At 42.9% G+C, this 24,531-nt stretch overlaps 1 protein-coding gene across 4 annotated transcripts in view; it reads right to left on the reverse strand.

Annotated features, from left to right (window-relative positions):
* fkbp15b (FKBP prolyl isomerase family member 15b) overlaps positions 1-23,446 on the reverse strand; it is a 32,687-nt gene extending 9,241 nt beyond the window's left edge. For 2 of the 4 annotated variants that reach the window (XM_085293300.1, XM_085293297.1), the window contains exons 1-19: positions 23,238-23,444; positions 7,682-7,785; positions 7,515-7,593; positions 7,254-7,323; positions 7,087-7,161; positions 6,789-6,887; positions 6,430-6,579; positions 6,246-6,314; positions 3,881-4,024; positions 3,613-3,755; positions 3,482-3,530; positions 3,279-3,395; positions 1,763-1,847; positions 1,578-1,678; positions 1,392-1,446; positions 1,170-1,279; positions 974-1,072; positions 792-886; positions 138-240 (exon numbers count right to left, since the gene is read on the reverse strand). In XM_085293300.1, the coding sequence (XP_085149426.1) occupies positions 138-240; positions 792-886; positions 974-1,072; positions 1,170-1,279; positions 1,392-1,446; positions 1,578-1,678; positions 1,763-1,847; positions 3,279-3,395; positions 3,482-3,530; positions 3,613-3,755; positions 3,881-4,024; positions 6,246-6,314; positions 6,430-6,579; positions 6,789-6,887; positions 7,087-7,161; positions 7,254-7,323; positions 7,515-7,593; positions 7,682-7,785; positions 23,238-23,287 (1,797 nt within the window). In that variant the 5' untranslated portion in view covers positions 23,288-23,444. Of the gene's footprint in view, positions 1-137; positions 241-791; positions 887-973; positions 1,073-1,169; positions 1,280-1,391; positions 1,447-1,577; positions 1,679-1,762; positions 1,848-3,278; positions 3,396-3,481; positions 3,531-3,612; positions 3,756-3,880; positions 4,025-6,245; positions 6,315-6,429; positions 6,580-6,788; positions 6,888-7,086; positions 7,162-7,253; positions 7,324-7,514; positions 7,594-7,681; positions 7,786-23,237 lie in introns of all 4 variants that reach the window. The other 2 variants (XM_085293301.1, XM_085293299.1) reach the window with 2 other exon arrangements.
* Between the last annotated feature and the right edge of the window lie 1,085 nt (positions 23,447-24,531).

Genomic DNA, 24,531 nt, shown 5'->3' on the forward strand with positions numbered 1-24,531 from the left:
GACCACTAAGTCCAACACATGTCCTGTTAAGTTCTTAGTCCTTTCACTAAAAGGGAAGTCTGTCACCACAAACATCCAAAACTCAGCCAACAGCCTTATTTGATTCATTAAAGACCAAAAAATACCAAACGACTCACTTTGTCCTGCTCAGCCTGCAGCAGTCTCGCCTGGTTCTGTTCACTGGACGACTTGAGGGAGTCATTCCTCTGTTCCAGCATCAGGTGACTCTGCTCCATGTACCTGAAAAATCACACGTCTGCATCAAGCACACTCAGGCTCAAAGACTCCCTCGTGCTTTCATTAGGCTATGTGGGACTGCTTGGTTACTGTTAAGATCAAATTACAACGTGACAGAGAGACAGACAATTAAACATTAGAACTAGAAGCAACCCATTCTGAACTGTTAAAAACTGCATCACACTAAAACTCGCTGGTACTGAGAGAACATCCAGGCTTATGTCATTAAAAAGTCTGAATTACAGCCTGGTACAAAAAAATGTTTTAAACTGTTAATGTTTCTGCTGTTTCTATAAAGTTTCATAACAACTGCAGCATCAAGGAATTCATCTTCACGTTAGCATTTCAGCTGCTTCCACATTGTGCCTGTATTAACAAACAAGCAGCCACACACTTAACAAACAGGCTTCAAAAGTCAGAGTCTATAAATCTCTGAATTTTACTGCCAAGATCCCTGATGGCACTGTGCAAGGAATAAGAATCTGAACATCTAAAGAGACTTAAGCTTTAGGCTGCCCCGTATCTGTGCGTAATTCTTAATTCTTTCAACTCACCTCTGGTTCTGGTTGATGAGATCTCCGATCTTACGGTTTTGCTCCTCGATGCGAGAACTTTTCTCAAACACTTCTTTTTTTAAACACTCATTTTCCTGAAAGCAAAATAAGTGCTCAGAACAGCTGCAGATGGGGGGATTTAACAATGCCTCTATAAAGCACTGCGCTGCTGATGCATGTACCTGAACAATTCTTTGGATATTGTGCAAGATCATGGAGGTTTCCATCGACACAGTAGACAAACCCGTGGAAAGGCCCCCCTGCTTTTGAAGATCATCGATCTGTTAAGATTTTGAGGAAAGAAGAAAAAAAACGAAATCAAATGTTTCTGCTTTGCATTAAAGCTGCTTCATGATTTTGTACCATTTCAGAGTGTACCTTTGAAGCCAGCTGATCCACTTTATCGCCTACTTTTCCAACAGCTAAGCGAATCTCTGTGTTATGCTGTCTGGCCTCAGTCATCAAGAAGGAAGTCACATCCCCAGAGCCTTGAGAAACAACAGGAGCACACAAGGGTGTGTAATTTGAAACCATTGCATCCAGCATTATTATCATGAGGTCATCAAATGAACTAGTGGCTTCCTGGTGGTTGAATCCTACCCATGTATGGGACAGCTGGTGCAGGGTAGACCTGGCCCACAGGCTGCAGTGGAGTCTGTGTGTAGGAGCAAGGCTTTGAAATGATGTAATGCACTGACATAAACACACATTTTCCATCTCTGCCACTACTTCTTCCAACATGTATTAGAAAATATTAAGTTAGTACAAACAGTGGCGATGCTACACCTGGAACGCGTGGCTGCTGGTTGGCAGTCCAGGCTGTGCTGTCACAGTGCTCATAACAGGAAGTAAGGCGGAGGTGGGAGGAGCATGAGGATGAGGATGTACTGCAAAAAAAAAAAAAAAAAACACTGCAATTTTACAGATGCAGGAAGAGAGAACTGACGGATGAGTAAGGACAAGAAGTTTACCGTGTGCAGCAGCTGCAGGAGCAGTGGTGATCGGCACTGGAGATGAAACTACGGGATGATCCTTTGCTCTGCTGCCACTGGTGTCCTGGAGATAAACGCACAGCAGTGTGAACTCACCAATGATGATGCCAGAAAACATTTTGTGCGTCATATTTTCATGTGAAAGAGATGCATTAATCTCATCTTTTTTTTTTTTTTTTTTTTTTTTTTATATTTTATATATATATATATATATATATATATATATATATATATATATATATATATATATATATATATATATATACACACACACACACACACACAAAGATACTTATTATTAGTTATTCATTATTAGTCATATTAAAAAATATGGTTACAATCGCAGTTTTGTAAAATCAAACTAACCTGAAATTTAATGACTCATACACACTGTCTTCTATTGCTAAAGACAAACATAAAACACTATTTTAACCATATGTTTTAAATATCATTAATAAAAGGGAAAAAAGTAAAACATGTAAATGTTTTACAAACAGAAAAACATCCAAACATTTGTGTTTGTGCACATCCATGGAGACACACAGACACACAACAGTATGAAGTACAGTTGTGTTTGGGACAGTGTGGCTAAGTGCCAGCTGATCCACATTTCACTCAGATGCCACTTTAAATGTAACAAGAAATAACATACAATATAAAACAGTTTCATCTTTTGTGAAAACATAAGCAAGGAGCCATTTTATTCCATATACGGCGTTTGTGGGTTTTGTACAGACAAAGTTAAGCAATTAAAGCACTGGACTAATTTTCCTTTGTTTTTTTTACAGAAAATAGCCTCCTAATCTAGATCAGCTGTGAGAGCCAAGGAACAATCTCAGGGACTTCCTGACATGAAGTTTTTACCATAAATTTGTCCTGTGAAGCTTAAACACCAAGTCTTTTGAAGCAGGTACTGCAGATAACACTAATAACGCTAATACTTCTAATAACAACCCTAATAATAGTTAAAGTGCAAACGACAGTCAGGACCCATTCCATGACCTGAAAACATGAAGAAGCAACGCTCCCATCCACCAGTAAGAACCCCAGCATACTGGCAGCAAGTGTTTTCTATCTAACATTCATACGCGTATTCATGACGCATCCATTGCAGAGCACTGGGTTAGTATCTTGTCCAGCGGTGTTTGGTATGGAGACTGGAGCAGGCAGGGATTTAAACACCAACTTTCCAATTAGTGGATGACCTGCTCTACCTCGTGGACTACAGCTACAAATAGTACACTGGCCCTACAGGAGGGCGGTGGTCATTTCCAAAGATAGAAATCTTTTTAAAGAAATGCCTAAAAATACACTAAACCAGGCTTAGCTGCAGGATTCAGGTACATTTTCTGGAGAGTATTTTAAGCACCTGTGGGTTTAAAATGATCTACAGGTACAGGAATAAAGTTTATCAGGCTTTGGATACAAGGGCAGTAATATTTAGGTTACTGACAACAGGAAAATGCTAAACCAGTACACATGACAAGATACTGACCTCAAGCTCAGAGTCACTGGATTCAGGCTGGCTGGCCGCCCCTGTCAGAAACGGCAGCATGGGCTGGCCCATTTTTGCCATCCGAGAAATCAGTTTGGCTTTAGTAGCATCTGGGTTCTGAAATTGGAGAAGAATAGCAGCTCCAATCTTCACAGCACCAAAACAAATGAATACCAAAAACACAAAATGAGGTGCTTGCTTACAGCCAGCTGCTCACTCAGAGAGTTTGACTTTGCACGAAGTGGTGGCTCCCTGGGAAGACAAATCAGCTACTGTGAGGGAAAAAAAAGTTTAGAATAATAGTGCTAACTATTTTATCAGGTTTAAATCTTACCCTGGTCTTCCTGAACCTGAAGAGGGGGCCGGTGCTGAGGGCTCTGGGACCAGATTTTCAATACTGAGGGCTGGGGAAGGAGCAGCAGAGTCTCTGGAGCCAGCACTTGCCCGATCAGAGCCACTGTCCTTTGAGAACTTGACCTAAACCACAAAACAAGCTCAATAAGCTTCTAATATTTCAGAAAGTGGTTGAACGGTAGACTATAGTTGCTAAAACAGATACAAGCAGATGAGGGAGATGTCGAGGACTGTGCAGCGGATGTTACCCGTCGAAGCTCTGCTTCAAAGATAAGAGTGCTGTTAGCCGGGACACGGTTAGGGACACCCTTAGATCCGTAAGCTAAATCGGGTGGGATGACAATGAGACGACGGCCTGCCTTCTTCATCCCCAGCATCCCTTCCTCCCAGCCCTGTGCATACAGCGAAGGAGAGGAAAGAGATGATGAGGTAATAACATAATAGCAACAGAAGAGTGATAAACGGCACAATCTCAGTGCTCACACACTAATTTAAAGCTATGCTAGAACCTTTCAAAAGGAACTGTAGCATTTTTGGATGATTAGAAATGCAGGACAGACCCAACACAAGAGCAAATATAAATAAGTGATGATTTAATAAACTGAAAATTATATTTATTTAATCGACAACATCATAAGTTAAGGTGAGCCTAAAAGCAGCTGGCTAATCCACTGATCTCATTTACGACCCCAGCATTGTAAAACAAATTAATATCAAACCTAATGTGAGAATGTAATATTGGCTTTTTTTGTCATTTAAGCAGGCAGTAGCTAAGCCGTTTCATGTATTATGTGCTTTTTATTTTTAATGAGTGAATGAACTGTAACATATCTTTAAAAATGAGGCATTCTCCAACTTTCTTGGTTGACTAACAGTCTGTGGACAGTGAAGAATGTGGGCTGTAGTCTCTCTAAGTGAGAAACAAACAGCTCTAAGCACAGTGCAGGTTACAATCTATAACATAAGAATAGAACCCTCTAGTGTTTTGTTAGCTTGTCAAATTACATCACAAGCTAGCCTGAGGCATGTCAGACAATGATGATTATTCCCATCACCAAGTCTTGTACAAAGAAAAGAAAAAAAAAAGAAAAGCACAAAGATTTCTGCAACATCAGTACTGATAGGGATGAGTTTTCTCTCTTCACTGGCTGTACTGTAATTCACTATAATCATCAGGATGTCTTAAAAACTCCCTGAAAAGTCTTCAGTAGCAAGAGTCCTGACAGGGACTAGAAAGAGAGAGCACATTTCTCCTGTATTGGCTTCCCTTCATTGGTTCCCTGTTAAATCCAAAAACCTGCTCCTCACATACAAGGTCTTAAATAATCAGGCCCCATCTTCTCTTAATGACCTTGTAGTACCATATCACCCTATTAGAGCACTTCGCTCTCGCTCTGCAGGCCTAATGGGAGGCAGAGCCTTCAGTTTTCAGGCCCCTCTTCTGTTGAACCAGCTCCCAGTTTGGCCCAGGGAGACAGAGCTCCCCTCTACGTGTAAGATTAGTCTTAAAATTGTCCTTTTTCATAAAGCCTAAAAAAAGGATATAGTTAAGGCTGGATCAGGTGATTCTGAATCCCCCTCTACTTATGCTGCAATAGGCTTAGCTGCTGGGGGCTTACCATGATGCTCTATTTCACTCACCATCATAATCATTATTCATTATTAATATCTGACTCCCTTCCACAGTGTGTATTGTATGCCGTCTTCCTCCCATCAACCCAACTGGTCATGGCAGATGACCGCCCTCCCCAAGAGGTTTCTTCCTCTTTTAAGGCAGTTTCTCTTTACCACTGTCGCCAAGTGCTTGCTCAAAGGAGGTTTGATTGTTGAGGTTTTGTCTGTATTATTGCAGGGTCTTTACCTTATAATTTAAAGAGACTTGAGGTGACAGTTTTTGTCATTTGGTGCTATACAAATAAAACTGAATTTTAAATACTGAATGTAGAACTAAATCTTTTCCAAGAACAGTCAAGATGGGAAGATTAGGCAGCTCTCTGCAATATGGAGAGCATAATGTTTCGAGCTTAGTCCTTTTACAACAAGCTACTTAGTCATGGTAACAGGAACTCTGATCATCATACCTAAAATATATGCTAGTTGATGTACATACCGTACATATAATATTACAACATCGTAGTGAAGGACAGTCTGGTCACACAGTGTGTTAACATGAACGACACACAAACTTCAGTTCACTTAAATCCTGTGTGCATCAGTGAGTTTATCAAGTTGCACAGAGCTCCATAAAAATGTAGCTGGAATTACAGTGTTTAGCTATGACAGCTACATTATTCATTCACGTTTTACTTGATTCAATGAATCCACACAGAAAGCAATTAGCTCAGCATGCATTATCTTGCTGCTGAAGGTTGGTTGCTAACACACATTCAATGCTCAGGCTGCCTAGATAATCCTCCGATGTATTTAGCACCCTGCCATGCCAATCAGCAACCACCTCATTTAGTTTCACTCGAACCACCAACTTCATATCGCCCGCACTTATTTCACCCATTCTTTTTATGGTGTTGGGTTGCCACATCACTGCATGTCACTTCCTGTGTGGACAGCCCTTTGAGCTACTATTCACAGTCACTGCAGTATACTTTCACTCACTCTGATCACTTTCCCAGCTCCAATCTTCAGTCGCAGCAACTTGTCTTTGTTTTGGTTGGAGTCAAACATCTGTAGCAATACAAATAAGATTCAAAGACTTGTTCGTCATCATAACCAGAAAATCCACAAGAGAAAAAACAAAAAACACTGATACTTGTTAAAATGAATGATGTGAGTGTTTGACCTGTCCACAAGTGTGGTTCTCCAAAAGCCAGCCCGTGTACACCACCTCCACAGAGTCTCCATTCTCCACTGACTGGCCCTCACCAAGACTGAGGTCCTGGAGTACCACTACATCTACAGTCGCAGCGCTGTTCACTTTTGCTAAACATACCTGATGATAAAAGATAAGATAACCTTTATTAGTCCCACACATGAGAAATTTGTGAAGACTTCTTCATCATGCTTGTACATAATGTAGACTACACACATCGTTTTTTGAAGATCGCCTGATACTTTTGGACTTTGTGCTGTCAATAAACAAAGTCTGTTTGTTTTGTGTTGGCCCAACTGTAATCACAGTATTTATTATTTGAGGCTCACCTCTTTGCAGAAGTCTGAAGCTGATTTCTCTGACTCAAACATAAGGGACCAGTTCTGCCTCTGGTCATCATAAAAAGTGCAATAATTGTTTTGCTGTACCTGCAGAGGAAGAAGAGCATGTAGCCATGAAAACAGTCAGTGGGGGAAACAGCTATTCTTTACAGCTGCTACAAGCTTTTCAAAAGAAAAACTATCTAAAGAACAGGGTTTAAACAGGTATCGCAATGATTATCGGAAATATATAACTAACATTTTCAGATGGTGCATCTACTTTTGTATCCTTCATGACTATACTCACCGTGAAAGCAAAGCCCACGTGAATCTTGGCAGAGGTTACTTGTTTCTGTTGGCTTAAATACAGAAGCAGCTTGTACTGAAGAAAAGAAGAGCTGAGCTCATTATTAAAAACCAAACAAAAGTCAAACCAGGAGCATAAAGTAAGAGACTAAATAACAAAGCTCCAACCTCTTTTGTTGTATGGTTGCCCAGCACAGCAGCTCCCAGCTTTCCCTGCTTCATGTACTGTCCATTAATACTACATGAGACAACACAGCTGTTCAGTGAACAGAGAGAGAACTTTGGGGGAGTAAAGAGTTTAATTTGTGTAAAGAAAAGGGGGATAATGCTCCAAACAGATGTAAAAAACAAATAAACATGAAAACTGACATTTAGAATATAGCACCTGACATATTTAGATGAGTGCTTAAAAATGGTTTTCAAACTCACTATCTGAAGGCTTGGACTGCTGTTGCAAATAATACTGCTGGAGCTCCAGGTTGTAGAGCTGGCTTCTGATTGGATGGAGCTGCAATAATATTAAAGAAATGATCAGTGGTGGCTCTGCACGACAACTGGATATAAATTCAGCAATGCTGCAGTTCTGAGACTGTTACCTTGGTTGGAGCTCTTTCTAGGCTGTTTGGGGGCTGTGTACTGGAATGACTCGTTCCCCTGACTGGTTTCCTGGTCTAATCCAAACAGGGAAGCCAGCTTGGCCCTAAAAAACACAAAAGATTATGTACATGTGGTTGTATTTGCATTGCTATATGATTGGTTCGTTTCCTTTTTGCGTTTGTGGTGGGGGGGAAACGTCGTGCGCGAGTTTTGCGGCTCTGGAGTGCGCGGATGCGGTTGGGTGTCTGCGGTGTTGTGTTTTCCTTTTTCGCTTTGCTCGTGATGTCGTTTGACATGGATGATTTTGCGCAACGTCCCTCCATTGAAAAGTTGGAGCGGTGCACAAAAGCAGATTTGTTGGTAGTGGCTGACTTATTCAGGGTGGATGTTCCGTTGAATGCTAAGAAGGCGGAAATTAAACACTGTTTGGTGGAGAGACTGGTGGACAGGGGAGTGTTTGGGGGGCAGAAAACCTCGCCGAGTGGGTCTGGGAGTTTGGAGACGGCAGTGGGGGCGGAAGCTGCTGGGGCCGTCCCGAAGCCTTCCAAGGGGCGGATGCCGTCGGGGGCGGAAGCTCCTGTCGCCATTCAGTCTCCTGTATTTGACCCGGCTGGCCAGGTTGGGGCGAGTTTGGTGACGGAGGATCTCAGGCTTGCCCTTCGCTTGAAGGAGGTGGAGTTGGCGGCTAAGGCTAAGGAAGTCGAGCTCATGCATCTCCGCATTCGAGCTATGGAGCTTGATCGTTCTCGAGCGAGTGACGCTGCTCCCGTTCCTGTAAGTACACTCCCCGACACTCCCACCATAGACCAGTTTAACGCTAGCAAACAGATTGTTTTGGTACCTCCTTTTAGGGAAGGAGAGGTTGACTCATATTTCACTGCTTTTGAGCGCATCGCAACCACTTTAAAATGGCCAAAGGACGTCTGGAGTCTGTTGCTGCGGGCTTATGAACTTGTCCCAGAGGCGTATCGACAGAAGTTTCGTGCCTGTCGCAAGCTTGATAGTCAAACGTTTGTGGAATTTGCACGTGAGAAAACTGTCTTATTTGACAAGTGGGTGGCTGCCAGTCACGCGGAGGACTTTACTCAGCTAAAGGAGTTGATCCTGCTGGAAGAGTTCAAGACATGTCTCCCTGAAAACATTGTCGTGTATCTTAATGAGCAGAAGGTGGGGTTACTGTCTAAAGCCGCGGTCCTTGCCGACGAGTTTGTGTTAACTCATCGTGCTGCACTTTCGACAGAGCGCCGTGAGTACACTTCCTCACCTCGTCCTGTCAGAAGTTATAGGGTTTCCCCTAAGCGCCAGACACGTTCTGCTGCTATTCCTATGTCAGATCGCAAATGTTTTTATTGTCATGAAATCGGGCACCTCGTTGCTGCTTGCCCATCACTACAGCGCAGGGAGCAGGCCAACACGGTGAGGAAGCCGAAAAGTGTGGGTTTCGTTCGTTCTATGTCAGCTTCCACTTCACCTAGCAATGGAGTGGGAAGTGAAGGCTTTGATGAGAGCTACCGCCCTTTTGTGTCGGAGGGGTTTGTTTCGTTGAATGAAAAAGAGGAGGATCGGGTGCCGATCATGATTCTGCGTGACACTGGGGCCGCGCAGACTCTTATTTTGAAGGGTATTCTACCTTTTTCTGATGACTCTTTTTGTGGTTCGGATGCTCTTGTCTGGGGTGTAAAAATGGATGTACTGCGTGTGCCACTGCACAATGTGTTTCTTCAATCGCCGCTCGTTTCGGGTTCGGTACCGGTTGGCGTGCGCGACCAGTTGCCAGTGCCCGGAGTTGCGATGATTCTGGGGAATGATTTGGCTAACGGAAAAGTGTTTTCTACCCCGAGAGTGGTTGAGATACCGGTGCCTGATATTTCATTACCTAACCCTGTCGCTGAGGAGCATTCCTCCTCTGTTTTTCCTGCTTGCGCGGTAACTCGTGCGCATAGGCGCAAGTACGGTGACGTGGATTTATCTGATTCTTTTCTCTGTGCTGGTGGTGGGCCGGAGTCTGAATCTGAAACCCGTGTTCCACTGACGGGCGACTCTGAGGCGATGCTGCCTATTAGCCCATCAGTGACACCTCAACTGTCTTTGGAAATCAACAAAAAGGAGTTGGTTTCGGCACAGCAGAGTGACCCAACTCTTGTGAGTTGTTTTTCCGCGGCCAACTCTAGCGACCAGTACCCTCGTGTTTATAGTGTCGAGGATGACGTGTTGATGCGTACTTGGTATCCGCCTACAGCTGGTGATTTGGGTTGGAATGTGTTTAAACAGGTTCTGGTGCCTCAACAGTACCGACCCAAAGTTCTTGGTCTTGCCCATGACAGTTTTTCTGGACATTTAGGTATTAGGAAAACCTATCACCGCATTCTGCGTCATTTCTTTTGGCCAGGATTGAAGAATGACGTTGCTCAGTATTGTCGTTCTTGTCACACCTGTCAGATTAGTGGTAAGCCTAACCAAGTCATTCCACCCGCTCCATTACACCCTATTCCAGTTTTAGGGGAACCTTTTGAACACATCCTCATCGACTGCGTTGGTCCGCTCCCTAAAACAAAATCGGGTCACCAGTACCTCTTGACTCTGATGTGTGTTGCTACCCGTTTTCCCGAGGCAATTCCGTTGCGCACCCTTAAGGTTAAACCAGTTGTTAAGGCATTGGTGAACTTTTTCTCTATTTTTGGTTTACCAAAAGCTGTTCAAACTGACCAAGGCTCTAATTTCATGTCTAGGATTTTTGCTCAGGTTTTGCAGTCACTTGGCATTAAACATCGGAAATCTAGTGCCTATCATCCGGAGTCGCAAGGTGCGCTCGAGCGGTTTCATCAGACATTGAAATCGATGATGCGGAAATTTTGCCTTGAGTCTCAAAAGGAGTGGGATGAGGGGTTGCCGCTGCTTCTTTTAGCAGTGAGAGAAAGTGTGCAGGAGTCGTTAGGATTTAGCCCTGCTGAGCTGGTGTTCGGTCACACAGTGCGTGGACCCTTGCGATTGCTTAAGGAGAACTTCCTGTCCGACACTGTTGCCCCTAAGGAAAATGTGTTAGACTATGTGAGCTCTTTCAGAGAGCGTTTGCATAAAGCGTGCGCAATTGCACGGGATGCTCTCAGTGCAACACAAGGTAGGATGAAGAGGAAGTTTGATGTGAAGGCTGTGCAGCGAAAATTTGAGGTTGGTGATAAAGTTTTAACACTTTTACCGGTCCCTGGATCTTCCCTCCAGGCCAAGTTCAGTGGTCCGTATACAGTGCAGGCGAAATTGAGTGACACGGATTATGTCATCGACACCCCAGAGCGAAGGAAAAAGTGCCGTGTGTGTCATATTAATATGATGAAGCCCTACTTTGCTGGTGGTGTGTCAACAGTTGCGACTGTGGGGGTGCCGGTTTCCGAAACTCGGTATGACCCAGTAGGTGACGATTTGGTTTTCGGTTGTGCTGTGGGCTGCGCACGACTTAGGAATTCTGAAATCCTACGTGATTTAAGGTCACATTTAACTGGGGTAGACGATGATGTCCGAAATGACGTGTGTCGGTTGATTGAAAATCATCCTAATCTTTTCTCGGACACTCCATCCTGTACCACCGTGTTGGAGCATGATATCGATGTGGGGGACCATCCGCCAATCAAACAGCATGCCTACCGGGTGAATCCCACTAAGCGTGCTCTTTTCCAGACAGAAGTCTCTTATCTGTTGGAGAATTGTCTTGCTGTCCCTAGCTCTAGTGCGTGGAGTTCCCCATGTCTCCTAGTGCCTAAAGCGGATAAGACCCCACGGTTTTGTACAGATTTTCGGAAGGTGAACAGTGTGACCAAGCCTGACTCCTATCCTCTGCCCAGAATGGAGGATTGTGTTGATAGGGTCGGTTCTGCGACCTTCGTTACCAAGCTGGACTTGTTAAAGGGCTATTGGCAAGTTCCCCTAACATCACGTGCGGCCGAAATCTCTGCTTTTGTTACTCCTGACCATTTTCTCCAGTACACTGTCATGCCTTTCGGGTTGCGCAACGCTCCCGCCACATTTCAACGGCTCATGAATATCGTGCTGGGCGGCGTCTGTAAGTGTGAAGTGTATTTGGATGACATTGTCGTCTATTCAGACACCTGGTCAGAGCATATGGAGACACTCACTGATGTGTTCCATCGCTTGGAAAGGGCATCCCTCACCCTCAACCTCGCCAAGTGTGATTTTGGTAAAGCCATGGTAACGTACTTAGGAAAGCAGGTGGGTCAGGGGCAAGTGCGCCCTATCTCGGCCAAAATCCAGGCCATACTGGATTTTCCTGCCCCTCAGACTAGGCGTGAGCTTCGCCGTTTCCTCGGCATGGTGGGCTACTACCGGAGTTTCTGTCAAAACTTCGCGGACGTGGTCGCACCTCTCACTAGCCTCACTAGTGTGTTGAGACCTTTTGTGTGGACCTCTGCGTGTCAGAGTGCGTTCCGGGCTGTTAAGACTCTCCTGTGCAGTGCGCCAGTGCTGGCCGCCCCTGATTTTGCACGCCCTTTTAAGTTGGAAGTGGACGCCAGTGCAAACGGGGCAGGTGCCGTATTGCTGCAGGAAGACCATCATGGTGTGGATCACCCAATCGGCTATTTCTCAAAGAAATTCAATGTCCATCAGCGAGGGTACAGCACGATTGAGAAAGAGGCCCTCTCTCTGCTGTTTGCATTGCAGCATTTCGAGGTGTATGTCGGTGGCAGTCCCTCGCCTGTGATTGTTTATACCGACCACAATCCCTTGGTATTCCTAATGCGGATGCGGAACTCGAACCAAAGGCTGATGAGGTGGTCCCTCCTGGTGCAGGACTTCAATTTGGAAATCCGTCATAAAAAGGGCACAGAGAATGTGTTAGCGGATGCCCTATCCCGTGTTTTCCCTTAAACATGACTGTCCAAAACATCTACAAAGGAGATGTCTTTGATTTTGGGAAGGGGGGTGTTACGGCTGTGGCCATAAGAACACTGTGTGGGCTGTTTGTTCTGTCTCTTTACTGTGTTTAAGACTCTTTACAGGTCCCTCCCCTAATGAAGAGTAGTGAGCAGCTGATTGGACCATGGAACAGGTGACCACATTCAAAAAGCCGCTCTGACAGCTCCAGAGAGAGAGAGAGAGAGTGTGGAGCCGTCGCAGTCCTGACCCTGGTTTTCCCAGCCTGTGTTTATCTTGTGTATTTGTGGGAGTGTGAATTGTAAAAGCACTCGTGGGCTGAAGCGGAAGGGGTGAGCTGCCTTTTCTTTTGGAATCGTTTTCTCCTGTTTTCTTGGTCAGGGAGCGAGGGATAGCTCTGGCATTTGTTTGTTCTTTTTTTCTTTCTTAGGGTTTAGTTAGTCTTTTCTGGTGGGACTTAGTTGGTTTTGTTTATTATTTTGGCCTGGGCTCACCCTGGAGCTATGCTTCTTGTCCTTAAATAAAATCACTTTTTTTACTCACAACTGGTTTGGATGTTTGGCTTGGGAACCAGGGCGGGGATTTGTCTCTCTCTCCTCCAACCTTATGTGCGTCCCTACCCGCCTAGACTAGGGGCGTAACAGTGCTTTAAAAAAAAAACAAAAAAAAAAAAAAAACATGCTGGACATCTATACTGATACTGGGTAATGTGTTGGGAATGAAAGTATGCAAAATAATGTCATGGAAATTAAAATGATTAAATAAAAATTATTATATTGTATGCATGTCTGAAACATCAAACCATGATCCCAAATAGATGACAGATGGTTTCCTGGGGGATCTCCCCTCAAACAGAATCTTGACCAGCTGAAGTGACACCAACACGGCAGCATGGCAGAATGCACCAGTAGATGTGACATTGTTCCGGGGAAGGGCCTCTGTGCCACAGGGGCTGAGCAGTGAGCCGAACTCTTCAGCCCAACTGTTTACCACACATTGGTAGAAGGTTATTGCTACGGTGGTAATACTGTATACGTTTATACGTCTGATAGGCATGCTTGACTAAAATCTGTTCCCTTATGTCATTGCATTTTACTGTATTAAGTAATTAAAAATAGCTACAAAAGAAATAACAATGCTTGCTTGTTTTTATTATTATTATTATTATTATTTTTATTATTATTTTTATTATTATTAGTAGTAGTAGTAGTAGTAGTAGTAGTACTACAACAGCCAGAGACATACCAATTAAAGCTAGTAACACTGACTACTGAGCTAACCAAAAACAGCCTGGGTTTCTATTTCTTACTAGGGTTGGGGGGGGGGGGGAAATCGATTCTGTAGTATCGTGATATTTTGTTTGCTAATAATGTATCGATACAGGGACAGCAGAAATCGATATTTTGTTACAAAAAAGGGTTTTTGTGCTCTGACTTCAGAGCACGTTGATCCTTTTTCTGAGCAAGAATCCTGACATTCCTTCACTGTCCAAATGTGTTTAACTTTATTTTGGCAGCAATAAACATGATAGTTTACTTATTTTAATTTAAGACACGTTTTATTTTAATTAAGTTTAAAACTTTTTTATTTAATGTAAAATTATATTTTGTTTTAATTTACTTTTAAATTCTTCAGTTGCTGAATGGGCCGCATAGTTTTCATAAATTGCATAGTTCAGAATAGCTGTAATTGTACCAGATGGTTGCATTCAGTTAAGTTGGACTAGACTGTAATACAAACCGTTCAGTTTGTCAACAATAAAACTGAACTGAGAGAAAGACTGAGTGTGAGACTTTGATATTAGATAAAATGAATATTGATAAAGTTTACCTTTATGTACAGAATCTGAATATCGCAAAATATTTTTTAAAAATTGCAATAATATCGTATCGTGCGTTAAGTATTGTGATAATATCGTATCGTGGGATGTATGGTGATTCCCACCTCTATTTCTTATACAGGTAGACTACAAAGACAGTTGTCAGGCACAGGCTACATCCACACTAGCCCGGATAGATTTGAAAACGGCGTTTTCGTCTGAAAGCGAAAGCGAGTGAGAATTAAAGAATTTGAAGAAAAGCTATCTGCAGCATGTACAAACTGATATTAATCTTTAATAGGACTGTCAAAATTGAGAGCAAACAAAACAACTGCCGTATAATGCCTTCTATCTTAGTTTAATTGGTCACATGACTGCATCACATGACTAAAATGTAATTGTTTTCAAAAAGTCTTTTCGCTGTCCACACCGCGACGTGAAAGCACTGTTTTTAAATGTATGCATTTTCAAGAGCGTTTTCAAAACGCTGCATTTTCCTTCAGTGAAAACGCCGTCTCAGTGTGAACAGGAGGCCAAAACGGAGAGAAAACGAGGTGTGGACGTAGCCACAGTGTCATGGTGCTGCCCCCACCACCCACCCCTCTTTACTGAAATCCCACCTACTCTTATGTGTGATGGCAAGTCTTCAAGAGACAAAGACCAGGAAGGAACCAGGTCCAGACAGTGTGTCACCCTCCTGCCTCAAAGTATGCTCTGACCAGCTGGTTCCCATCTTCACACTGATCTTCAACAGATCCCTGAAACTGTGTGAAGTCCCCTCCCATTTCAAGCACTCCACAATCATCTTGGTCACTGGGTTAAATGACTACAGACCTGTCACCCTGATATCCTTTGAAAGACTGATGCTGGCCTGCTGGTGCTGGTTGTGAATCTTAGCTTGGCAATTCACCAGGCCTCGAGTATGGACAGCTTGTTGTACTTCTTAGGCACCAGTTTCTTCATCACACCTTCCTGCAGTTCTGACAGATGGCTAACTTCCCTCCATGCTGCCTTTATGGGCATTATTCAGACATATGCAGCAGCACAGCGCTCCCAACTACTGTACACCTTTTTTGTGTTTTTGTCCTCTAATGCAGCGGTCCCCAACACCCGGGCCGCGGACCGGTACTGGTCCGTGAGTCGTTTGGTGCCGGGCCGCAAGAGTTGAGGCTCGGGTGTGAAATGTATGGTTTTCAGGGTTTTTATCGTTAAGTCGGTTTCCCTGGGTCTTTTTCCGTGTTGTAGTCGTATGTCTTATTTTGAAAGAACTATTTACGCATTGCCATAGCGATCAGAGAGCATCAAGAAGCAGAGAGGAGGATCTCCAAAGGTTGATTCTGTTCGTCTGGACGTAGCGTTTTGTGGGAGAAACGTTTCGTCACTCATCCAAGTGACTTCTTCAGTCTCAGCTGACTGCAGGTTTCCCCAAACGCTACGTCCAGAGGAACAGAATCAACCTTTGGAGATTTACTCACTGAGCATGCATCAAGACAGAGAGGATGTTACTCTCAATGTTGTTGGCGCATTTCAGGAGGTGGCTGCTAATAAAGTTACACAATTACACAGTGAATTCGGTTTATTATTATATTTGCAAAATACCACAGTTTGTCTTTGTCTGTATCATTTTATTTTGTTGTATTTGTCCGCGACACCTTAAAGGCTGGTCCGTGAAAATATTGTCTGATATTAAACTGGTCCGTGGTGCAAAAGGTTGGAGACCGCCGCTCTAATGTGTGCCTTTCTCTTGTTTTGTATACATGTCTCATATTTGTTATTTATTCCTGCTGTCTTTATATTTTATGACCCAACTTCCTCACTCCCCCTTGCCATAGCATTTGTGTAGAGATTAAGGAGTCAGCTGAACAAGAAAAACACGATTCAGGGAGTTGCCACATATGTCCTGTCAGTCATCAGATACTTTACTGGGATAATAAGACAGTCAAAGGAGGAGACTGGTCCCACTGACATCAGGGCAAGAAAGTTCCCTAGCATGCATGGAAGGTTTCACCACAAAAGTCCAGCACTCTGACACTTTACGCTAAGTGGAAGGAAAGAAGCTTGGGACTAGTGAGTGCCAGAACCACTGTTCAGGATGAAACAAAGATCCGCCAGTATGTCAGAAAGATGACACAACTCAGTGGTTCCCAAACTTTTTTTGCTGGGCCCCCTTTGTTTTACAAGAAAAATGTTCGCGCGCACACATCCTCCAACCACACACACACCCATATTTTGCTCCATTGCGGTTTATTTCAAACATTTAGTAAATAATTAAGCAAATACAAGTAATCTGCAATAAATTACAGGTAGTAAGAAAATAAACGACTAACTCTTTTACGCTACGTCCGCACCTACACGAGTATTTTTGAACACGCAGCTGTTTCGTCCACATGGAAACGGCGTTTCGAATCACTGAAAACTGAGATTTTTAAAACTCCTTTTTTGAGTTTAGTGTGGACGAGGAATACAGAGTTCGTCACACAACATCAAAGGTATGTGCCTTTTTCCACGTCACGCTGTGGCCACGTTATTGTTTACATGAGATGAACTGCAGAATGGCAGACACAAAATACTGTTAATTTGACTGACTGCAGGTTTTACACACAGTTACTGTCCCTCCATTTACAAAGGCAGAGGCGTCACAGTGTGATTATTTTACGTGTAGTTGTTTTTTTCCCCGTGTAATAATATTCAACATTGCTTTTTCAAAAAATGCCTCTCTGTGCAAAATGGGTTTAAAAACATAAACAGCTGTGGGATACTGTTTGTCCATGATTTGAACCGGGGAACAAATCGTGGCAGGATCAGCCTGATGTTATTTGTATCCCGCTGTAACTTTACTGTATAAAGTATAGTATAGTATGTACAGTGGGGTAAAAAAGTATTTAGTCAGCCACCGATTGTGCAAGTTCCCCCACTTAAAATGATGACAGAGGTCAGTAATTTGCACCAGAGGTACACTTCAACTGTGAGAGACAGAATGTGAAAAAAAAAAATCCATGAATTCACATGGTAGGATTTGTAAAGAATTTATTCGTAAATCAGGGTGGAAAATAAGTATTTGGTCACCTCAAACAAGGAAAATCTCTGGCTCTCACAGACCTGTAACGTCTTCTGTAAGAAGCTTTTCTGTCCCCCACTCGTTACCTGTATGAATGGCACCTGTTTGAACTCATCATCTGTATAAAAGACACCTGTCCACAGCCTCAAACAGTCAGACTCCAAACTCCGCCATGGCCAAGACCAAAGAGCTTTCGAAGGACACCAGGAAAAGTATTGTAGACCTGCACCAGACTGGGAAGAGTGAATCTACAATAGGCAAGCAGCTTGGTGTGAAAAAATCAACTGTGGGAGCAATCATCAGAAAATGGAAGACATACAAGACCACTGATAATCTCCCTCCATCTGGGGCTCCACGCAAGATCTCATCCCGTGGGGTCAAAATGATCATGAGAACGGTGAGCAAAGATCCCAGAACCACACGGGGGGACCTGGTGAATGACCTGCAGAGAGCTGGGACCAAAGTAACAAAGGTCACCATCAGTAACACACTACAACGGCAGGGAATCAAATCCCGCAGTGCCAGACGTGTTCCGCTGCTGAAGCCAGTGCATGTCCAGGCCCGTCTGAAGTTTGCCAGAGAGCACATGGATGATACAGCAGAGGATTGGGAGAATGTCATGTGGTCAGATGAAACCAAAGTAGAACTTTTTGGTATAAACTCAACTCGTCGTGTTTGGAGGAAGAAGAATACTGAGTTGCATCCCAAGAACACCATACCTACTGTGAAGCATGGGGGTGGAAACATCATGCTATGGGGCTGTTTTTCTGCCAAGGGGACAGGACGACTGATCCGTGTTAAGGACAGAATGAATGGGGCCATGTATCGTGAGATTTTGAGCCAAAACCTCCTTCCATCAGTGAGAACTTTGAAGATGAAACGAGGCTGGGTCTTCCAACATGACAATGATCCAAAACACACCGCCCGGGCAACAAAGGAGTGGCTCCGTAAGAAGCATTTGAAAGTCCTGGAGTGGCCTAGCCAGTCTCCAGACCTCAACCCCATAGAAAATCTGTGGCGGGAGTTGAAAGTCCGTGTTGCTCGGCGACAGCCCCAAAACATCACTGCTCTCGAGAAGATCTGCATGGAGGAATGGGCCAAAATACCAGCTACTGTGTGTGCAAACCTGGTAAAGACCTATAGTAATCGTTTGACCTCTGTTATTGCCAACAAAGGTTATGTTACAAAGTATTGAGTTGTATTTTTGTTATTGACCAAATACTTATTTTCCACCCTGATTTACGAATAAATTCTTTACAAATCCTACCATGTGGATTCATGGATTTTTCTTTCACATTCTGTCTCTCACAGTTGAAGTGTACCTCTGGTGCAAATTACTGACCTCTGTCATCATTTTAGGTGGGGGAACTTGCACAATCGGTGGCTGACTAAATACTTTTTTGCCCCACTGTATATCTCCAAAATGTCAGAAGTAGTTAGTCATTACAAGAAGTGTTTGTGAACAAAAAAAATCACGAATGTGGGATACTGTTTGTCTCTGCAGGGAGACCTACCTCGGCACTTGTGCAGGTGAAGCCAAAGGGCAGATTTGCTTCACCATATTTTCTAGTCTTTGGCTTAGAATGAAGTTGGTTTGGAAACATATTCAGCGATGCTTCATCTCCTGCTTTGCGTTTCTGTAGGTGCCCGTGCTAGCAGTGTCCAAGCGTTTTGTTTTTTTTCCCCCCTTTCCATCCCGCGCCCCCCCGCCATGGCTCTGCGCCCCCCACACTTTGGGAAGGTCTGACACAACTGATCCTACAAATGGCTGGACAAAGCTGGACTAAAATACAGCACAGAGGCACTAATCATGGCAGCACAGGAATATGCACAAGACTGACAGAGGCTGGGTCTACAACACTAGGCACGAGCCCAGGTGCAGGCTGAAATGGTGGTTGTGGTTGAGAATGACCAGGCCAAGACTTCCAGATACTGATGGACAAATTGGTGGCAGCTAACCAACCACATGTAGTAGTGGTGGGCAAGAAGCGGAAGAAGTCTGTAGTAACAGATATAGCCATCGCAAGTGATAGCAAAGAACACAAAAGCTTGAGGAATACCAAGAGCTAGAGATGTGGAAGGTGAAGGCAACAGTGAGCCCTGTGATCATCAGAATACTGTTGACCACAGGCAGTACCCGCCAGACGGCGGTAACAGCACCAACATTTTATTTTATAGTCAAGTTCCCAGGTATAAACTGTATATATAGCAACCAGACATGTGTAAACAAGAATGTGTCACAAAACCACACATCATCGAGCTGGCATCAAGATGTCATTATTGTAACCATTTTAACCACTACCAGCTGATGTTTGTTTGTTTTTTAAATTCAAATATACTATTTTGTCCACAGTCATAATACCCATATGGAAGAGATATTTATAAATCTTCTGACGTTTGTATCTGTCTTGTGTGAAACTTGTATGAAAAGCATACAAGAGTGAAAACACATATAAGATCCCTTGAAAAATTATATAAATGAAACTTGTATCTTTTGGATATTTACTAAAACAATATATGAAAGTGGCCACTTTCATGAGTGAATCATATCAGCCTTATATGATTCACTATATGAAGAAGGCCACATCTGATGCAAGTCTTTTATAAGTTTATTCTATTTCTTTTCCATATGGGGGGTAAATTATGTGGGACAGTAAGTAAACTGTCTGTCACATATTTCACATGACATCAAGATTCTTTCTCTAATCACATATTTTATAAGCAAATGGCTGAAATGATTAGTTCGTTATCCAATTACTTGCCAAGTAATTTTTAGTCACTGGTGGCAGCCTGATACTGACCCCTGGAACTCCTTCCACTGGTAATCACTGGCATCTCCCAGAACAGACATGTTGAAAGCCTTAACGCATTCAAAGGAACTGGGCTGAGGAGGGGCAGTCAGTTTGCATGTGTGAGTCAGAATCCTTTTAATGCTTGTTCCAATGCTCGTCTCGCTTGCTATGCTGACCACTCAACCCCCAGTGCTATCACACTTGTGTGACAAATTCAACAGCGTAGCAGAAAAAGAAGAAAAGCGCAGCGCTCTGGCTTTAGTGCTGCACGGGTCTTTGGAGGGAAGAGATGGGCTGTAGCAGAAGCCTTCAACTCCAGTCTACTCTAACAAGCAGCATGTGAGAGGAATTAGATTCCATAACACTTGTCCCTCCTCAACAACAGGCTCTACGCTTGCCACTGATCCCAAACGCTCACACACACACTGCACTACAGTCACACAGAACTCGTGCAGAGGGAGGAGGCATGAGAAAAGTGGCAAAGATTAAAAAGTCAGCTGGAAGCTTTCCTAATACTCAGTGAGTCTGTCCCATGACAAAAGTGCACCAAGTTTGGGTCTTTCAACACACAGATCCCTTTTTTCTTTAAAGAAGAAGAAATAATTCAAGCTTCTGGAACTACTTTTCCAATGACACTAAGAAAGCTGCAAAACGCTGCATTTTGAAAATAGTGTCAAATTAATTGTTTTAATTGTTATGCAAAGGTTCGAATTTACACACAGCTGCTTTAAGCTACCACATTCTAAGGCCAGGCTTTGGCTGAAAAATGTAAAAGAATAAATAAATGAATGACTAAATTTATTCATAGGTTTGATAGTGTGCTTGGCATCATTGTCCTGTTACATGGCTGTCTCAGCCAACCTTTAGCCCTCGATAGATGGCCTTTTACTCCACAATACATCTCCCAGATGCTCTATGAGTGTCACCTGGTCCAGCTCGAGACATGATTATCAGATAATGAGTTCATGGTTTTTAGAAATTTAGAGAGAACATAAAAATTTAACAATAAAATACATCACTGTTGCAAGAAAGAAAAAAATTAGATTAATACTTTATAAAATTGTTAATCTAGTGATTTAGTATGCAGTGGTAAAATACACAATTCAAAACAGGTTAACTGTTTTATTGCTGCGAGCGCTCTTTATAGTGCTGCACATTAGAGCTCTGAAGCTTAGTGGATACAGTCAACATAAAATATAACGTCCCATAGCGCAGTAAAGGTGAAGCGAAAATGATTTGGTTTTTTGGCATATCAATGTGAAACTGCTCTTACTGATTGAATGGGTATTTGTGGCACGTGTCCTATGCTCTAACTGCATTTCCAGTAGTGTAAAACAGACTAAGAAGCTAAGTCAAAATCAAGTATAAATATGTTTACACATTTTGTGAATGGTTAAATGAATACACACACATTCCCATGACAACGTGACACACAGTTTGCATTAACAACTGGGATTACATCATGTATTCCCCAGTACAAACTCTATAGTACTCTTAAAACACTGGTTTTTATTTTTCCATTGGTAGTATTTTAAAACACGTCCAAACGTCCAAAACTTGCTTCTACGGACATACGTCCCCATTCTTATCAATGACCGTTTACCTTCCTAATTCCTATGGAAGCAGTAAACTCTATAGAGTCATGTGAACTCTTTTTCACATAACTGTATACCACAGTTAAATGTAGTATAGCCATCAAAGTGTCTATATCACTGTGAATCAGCCTGCAGTGTTCTCATTGTATTCATTTTATTATTATTTTTAAACTGTGTGTCACAGTTTTAGATGTCCCATATCATGCTGCTTTTGTGGCTTTAGTTTCTAGAAGTAACCTCTTTATATGCACATGCACGCTTCCATAGTAAATACATTCATTTTCATTTACCAGTTAGATGTTAATAGTCAGAATGTGGTTCAGTAAGTTGGCTTGAGGAATCCTGTACTGCTTACATTGAGGGCAGGATGGGTTAAATGTTTTTCAAGAACACTTTGAAGCTCAAACAACAGTCCAGTATCTCACAATTTACTTGGCTTTCATTTTTTCTGAAAAGAAAATATCCCGATGTCAGATCTTGTTGTGCTCATTCACCCTGTGTGCAAAGCATCTCTCCTCACTCACACACATTTTTAAACAAGAAAGTCTGTGGCCAGTTCACGCATGAAAAAACATCACGCACCAACTAATTTTCACGCACCTGTCCATAAAATAAGTTAATAACTTCAGTAAATGAAAATAATGAAACTCTTTAATTTGCAGTAGCGTCCTTCTGAACGCGATGACGTTTACTGTGAAAAGGGGTAAACGTCATCGTGCTGTTTAAAAAAACAAAAAGCCCCGAAGTTTTGCAGGTTTTTGCCTGATAAAATCATCTACTTCTTTTATGCTTTTATTGCGGGCGACAGATAAACACGAAAGAAAAATTACATTTGATGAAGGCTTGAACAGTCTGAGAAGCTACATTCATGAATGCTACTTGGAAAATGAGCCACAGAATCATGTGAGCAGGCAGAACCAACACCGGAGTGTTTGATATAAGCAATCATACTGCCGCAAACCTATAAGAGGTCACACTTTGCATGACAAAACGATTCAAACCCGCTCATACCTGTTAACTTTACACTGCATTAATAGTCCTGAACTTCACTTAAATGCCGTTTTATTTTCTTCATTGTGTATATGAGGTCACTTTGAAATTCGGCACAGATATGTTGCTTTGACAAAACTTCACATCACTTCACCGGGATTCTCTTGATATTCCGGTAAAACACGTAACAAAGGGAATTAAAACCATAACTGAAATATGTACTACATGTTAGAAAGGGGCTTAAAATGATCCGCCTGCTCTTTAGACTTTTTTAATGGTGGTGGACTCCATTTAATCACGATTAATACAAAGATTAAAATGAAAGCTGGGTCAACGGCTAGAACATGGGCTAAATCCTGGTGAGCTAGTTAGCTTATAGCCTAAAGAGCATTAGCTCGGAGTACAAAACCAACTCACCCTCCTGTGGGAGACAAGAAGTCTCCGTCCTCATCGTCCCCAACGAACATTTTTTTTAAAGTTTGAAGCCTTCGTCTATTAAATAAAAGAAACGCACAAAAATGTATTAACTGTTTGACATGACTAGTCTGCGACTTCCCCTTCCTGCTTGTGCAAAAGTCAGCTGACTGTCCACCTGATCCGAGTTCAATTGACCGCAACTACCACTAGAGGGGGCCAAAGACCATATATAATCCCTGAAACACGACCAGGACAGGTGAGGTAGGCAAACCGCACAAGGTCATCAGGAGTTGAGTGTTGCTCAGGCTGTGTCCCAATCCAGGGTCTGCAGCCTTAAAGGCCGCATTTTAAGGCCGATTACATTACAGCGGCGCGACGAAGGCTGTCCCAATTCAAAGGCTGCTCGAAATGCGGCCCTCAAATGTGGCCTTCATTTCCCTGAATTTTAAGGCTGTGGCGGTGTACATATCCCACAATTCATAGCGCGGCAGTCGGTGTGGATAATTTTGCCGCAGACGACAGAAGCGGAGCGGTCAAAGGGTAAACTGTCAAAAGTAAGTACTGAATATGATGTCACTTATTTATGTGCAAATGTTTAATAATGAAGAACATTAAAACATTACTGTTGGCCACATGTCGGCAAAGTTATGTGACATTAGTGATGTTTGTACTTTCAGCGTTTACTTTGTTTTAAACCCTTTAAAATATAATAATACAATAGTCGACCTTAATCTTACAGAGATTGTGATGATTTTGTGGATAATTAAAGTCAGTCATATATCCACAAACACAACAAGCTGAAAGTCAGTGATGCTGCTCGGTTTGCAGTCCTGAATATCACGGCACAAGCAGGATTCACTGCACTGTTAATGTGAGCTGTGTTATATTGCTGCCTCTGTTCGGTCACACATGTGTCCACTGCACCATCTGGGACTCTTCTTGTTTACACTCGTAATAACACAAACACTAAATCCTGCTTCTCTGGTGCTGTTGTGTAGCAGTGTGTACACCTGAGACTGTCACCTGTCTGTCTGTCCTGCACTCTCTCTCTGTTTCTTTCTCTCTGATTGTGGAATAAAAGTATGAACATGTGTTTATAAGTTACACTTGTGTTTGAATCCTGCAGCTTATCACACATTTGATTTCCATGTGTGACAACTGCAAGTGTCCAGAGTGAGGACAGACTGAGGGACCCACTGCTGCACATCATCTGTGAGGCTTTGCAGCCCTGATGATCCACCAGGACAAACTCAGCAGTGTGTGAGGAAGAGGAGGAGGAAGAGCCAGCAGCAGC

Source organism: Mchenga conophoros, linkage group LG12 (genome assembly GCF_057382185.1).
Source record: "Mchenga conophoros isolate Kocher_MC1m ecotype Shallow Benthic linkage group LG12, M_conophoros_male_GT1.1, whole genome shotgun sequence".
NCBI classification, from domain to species: domain Eukaryota; kingdom Metazoa; phylum Chordata; class Actinopteri; order Cichliformes; family Cichlidae; genus Mchenga; species Mchenga conophoros.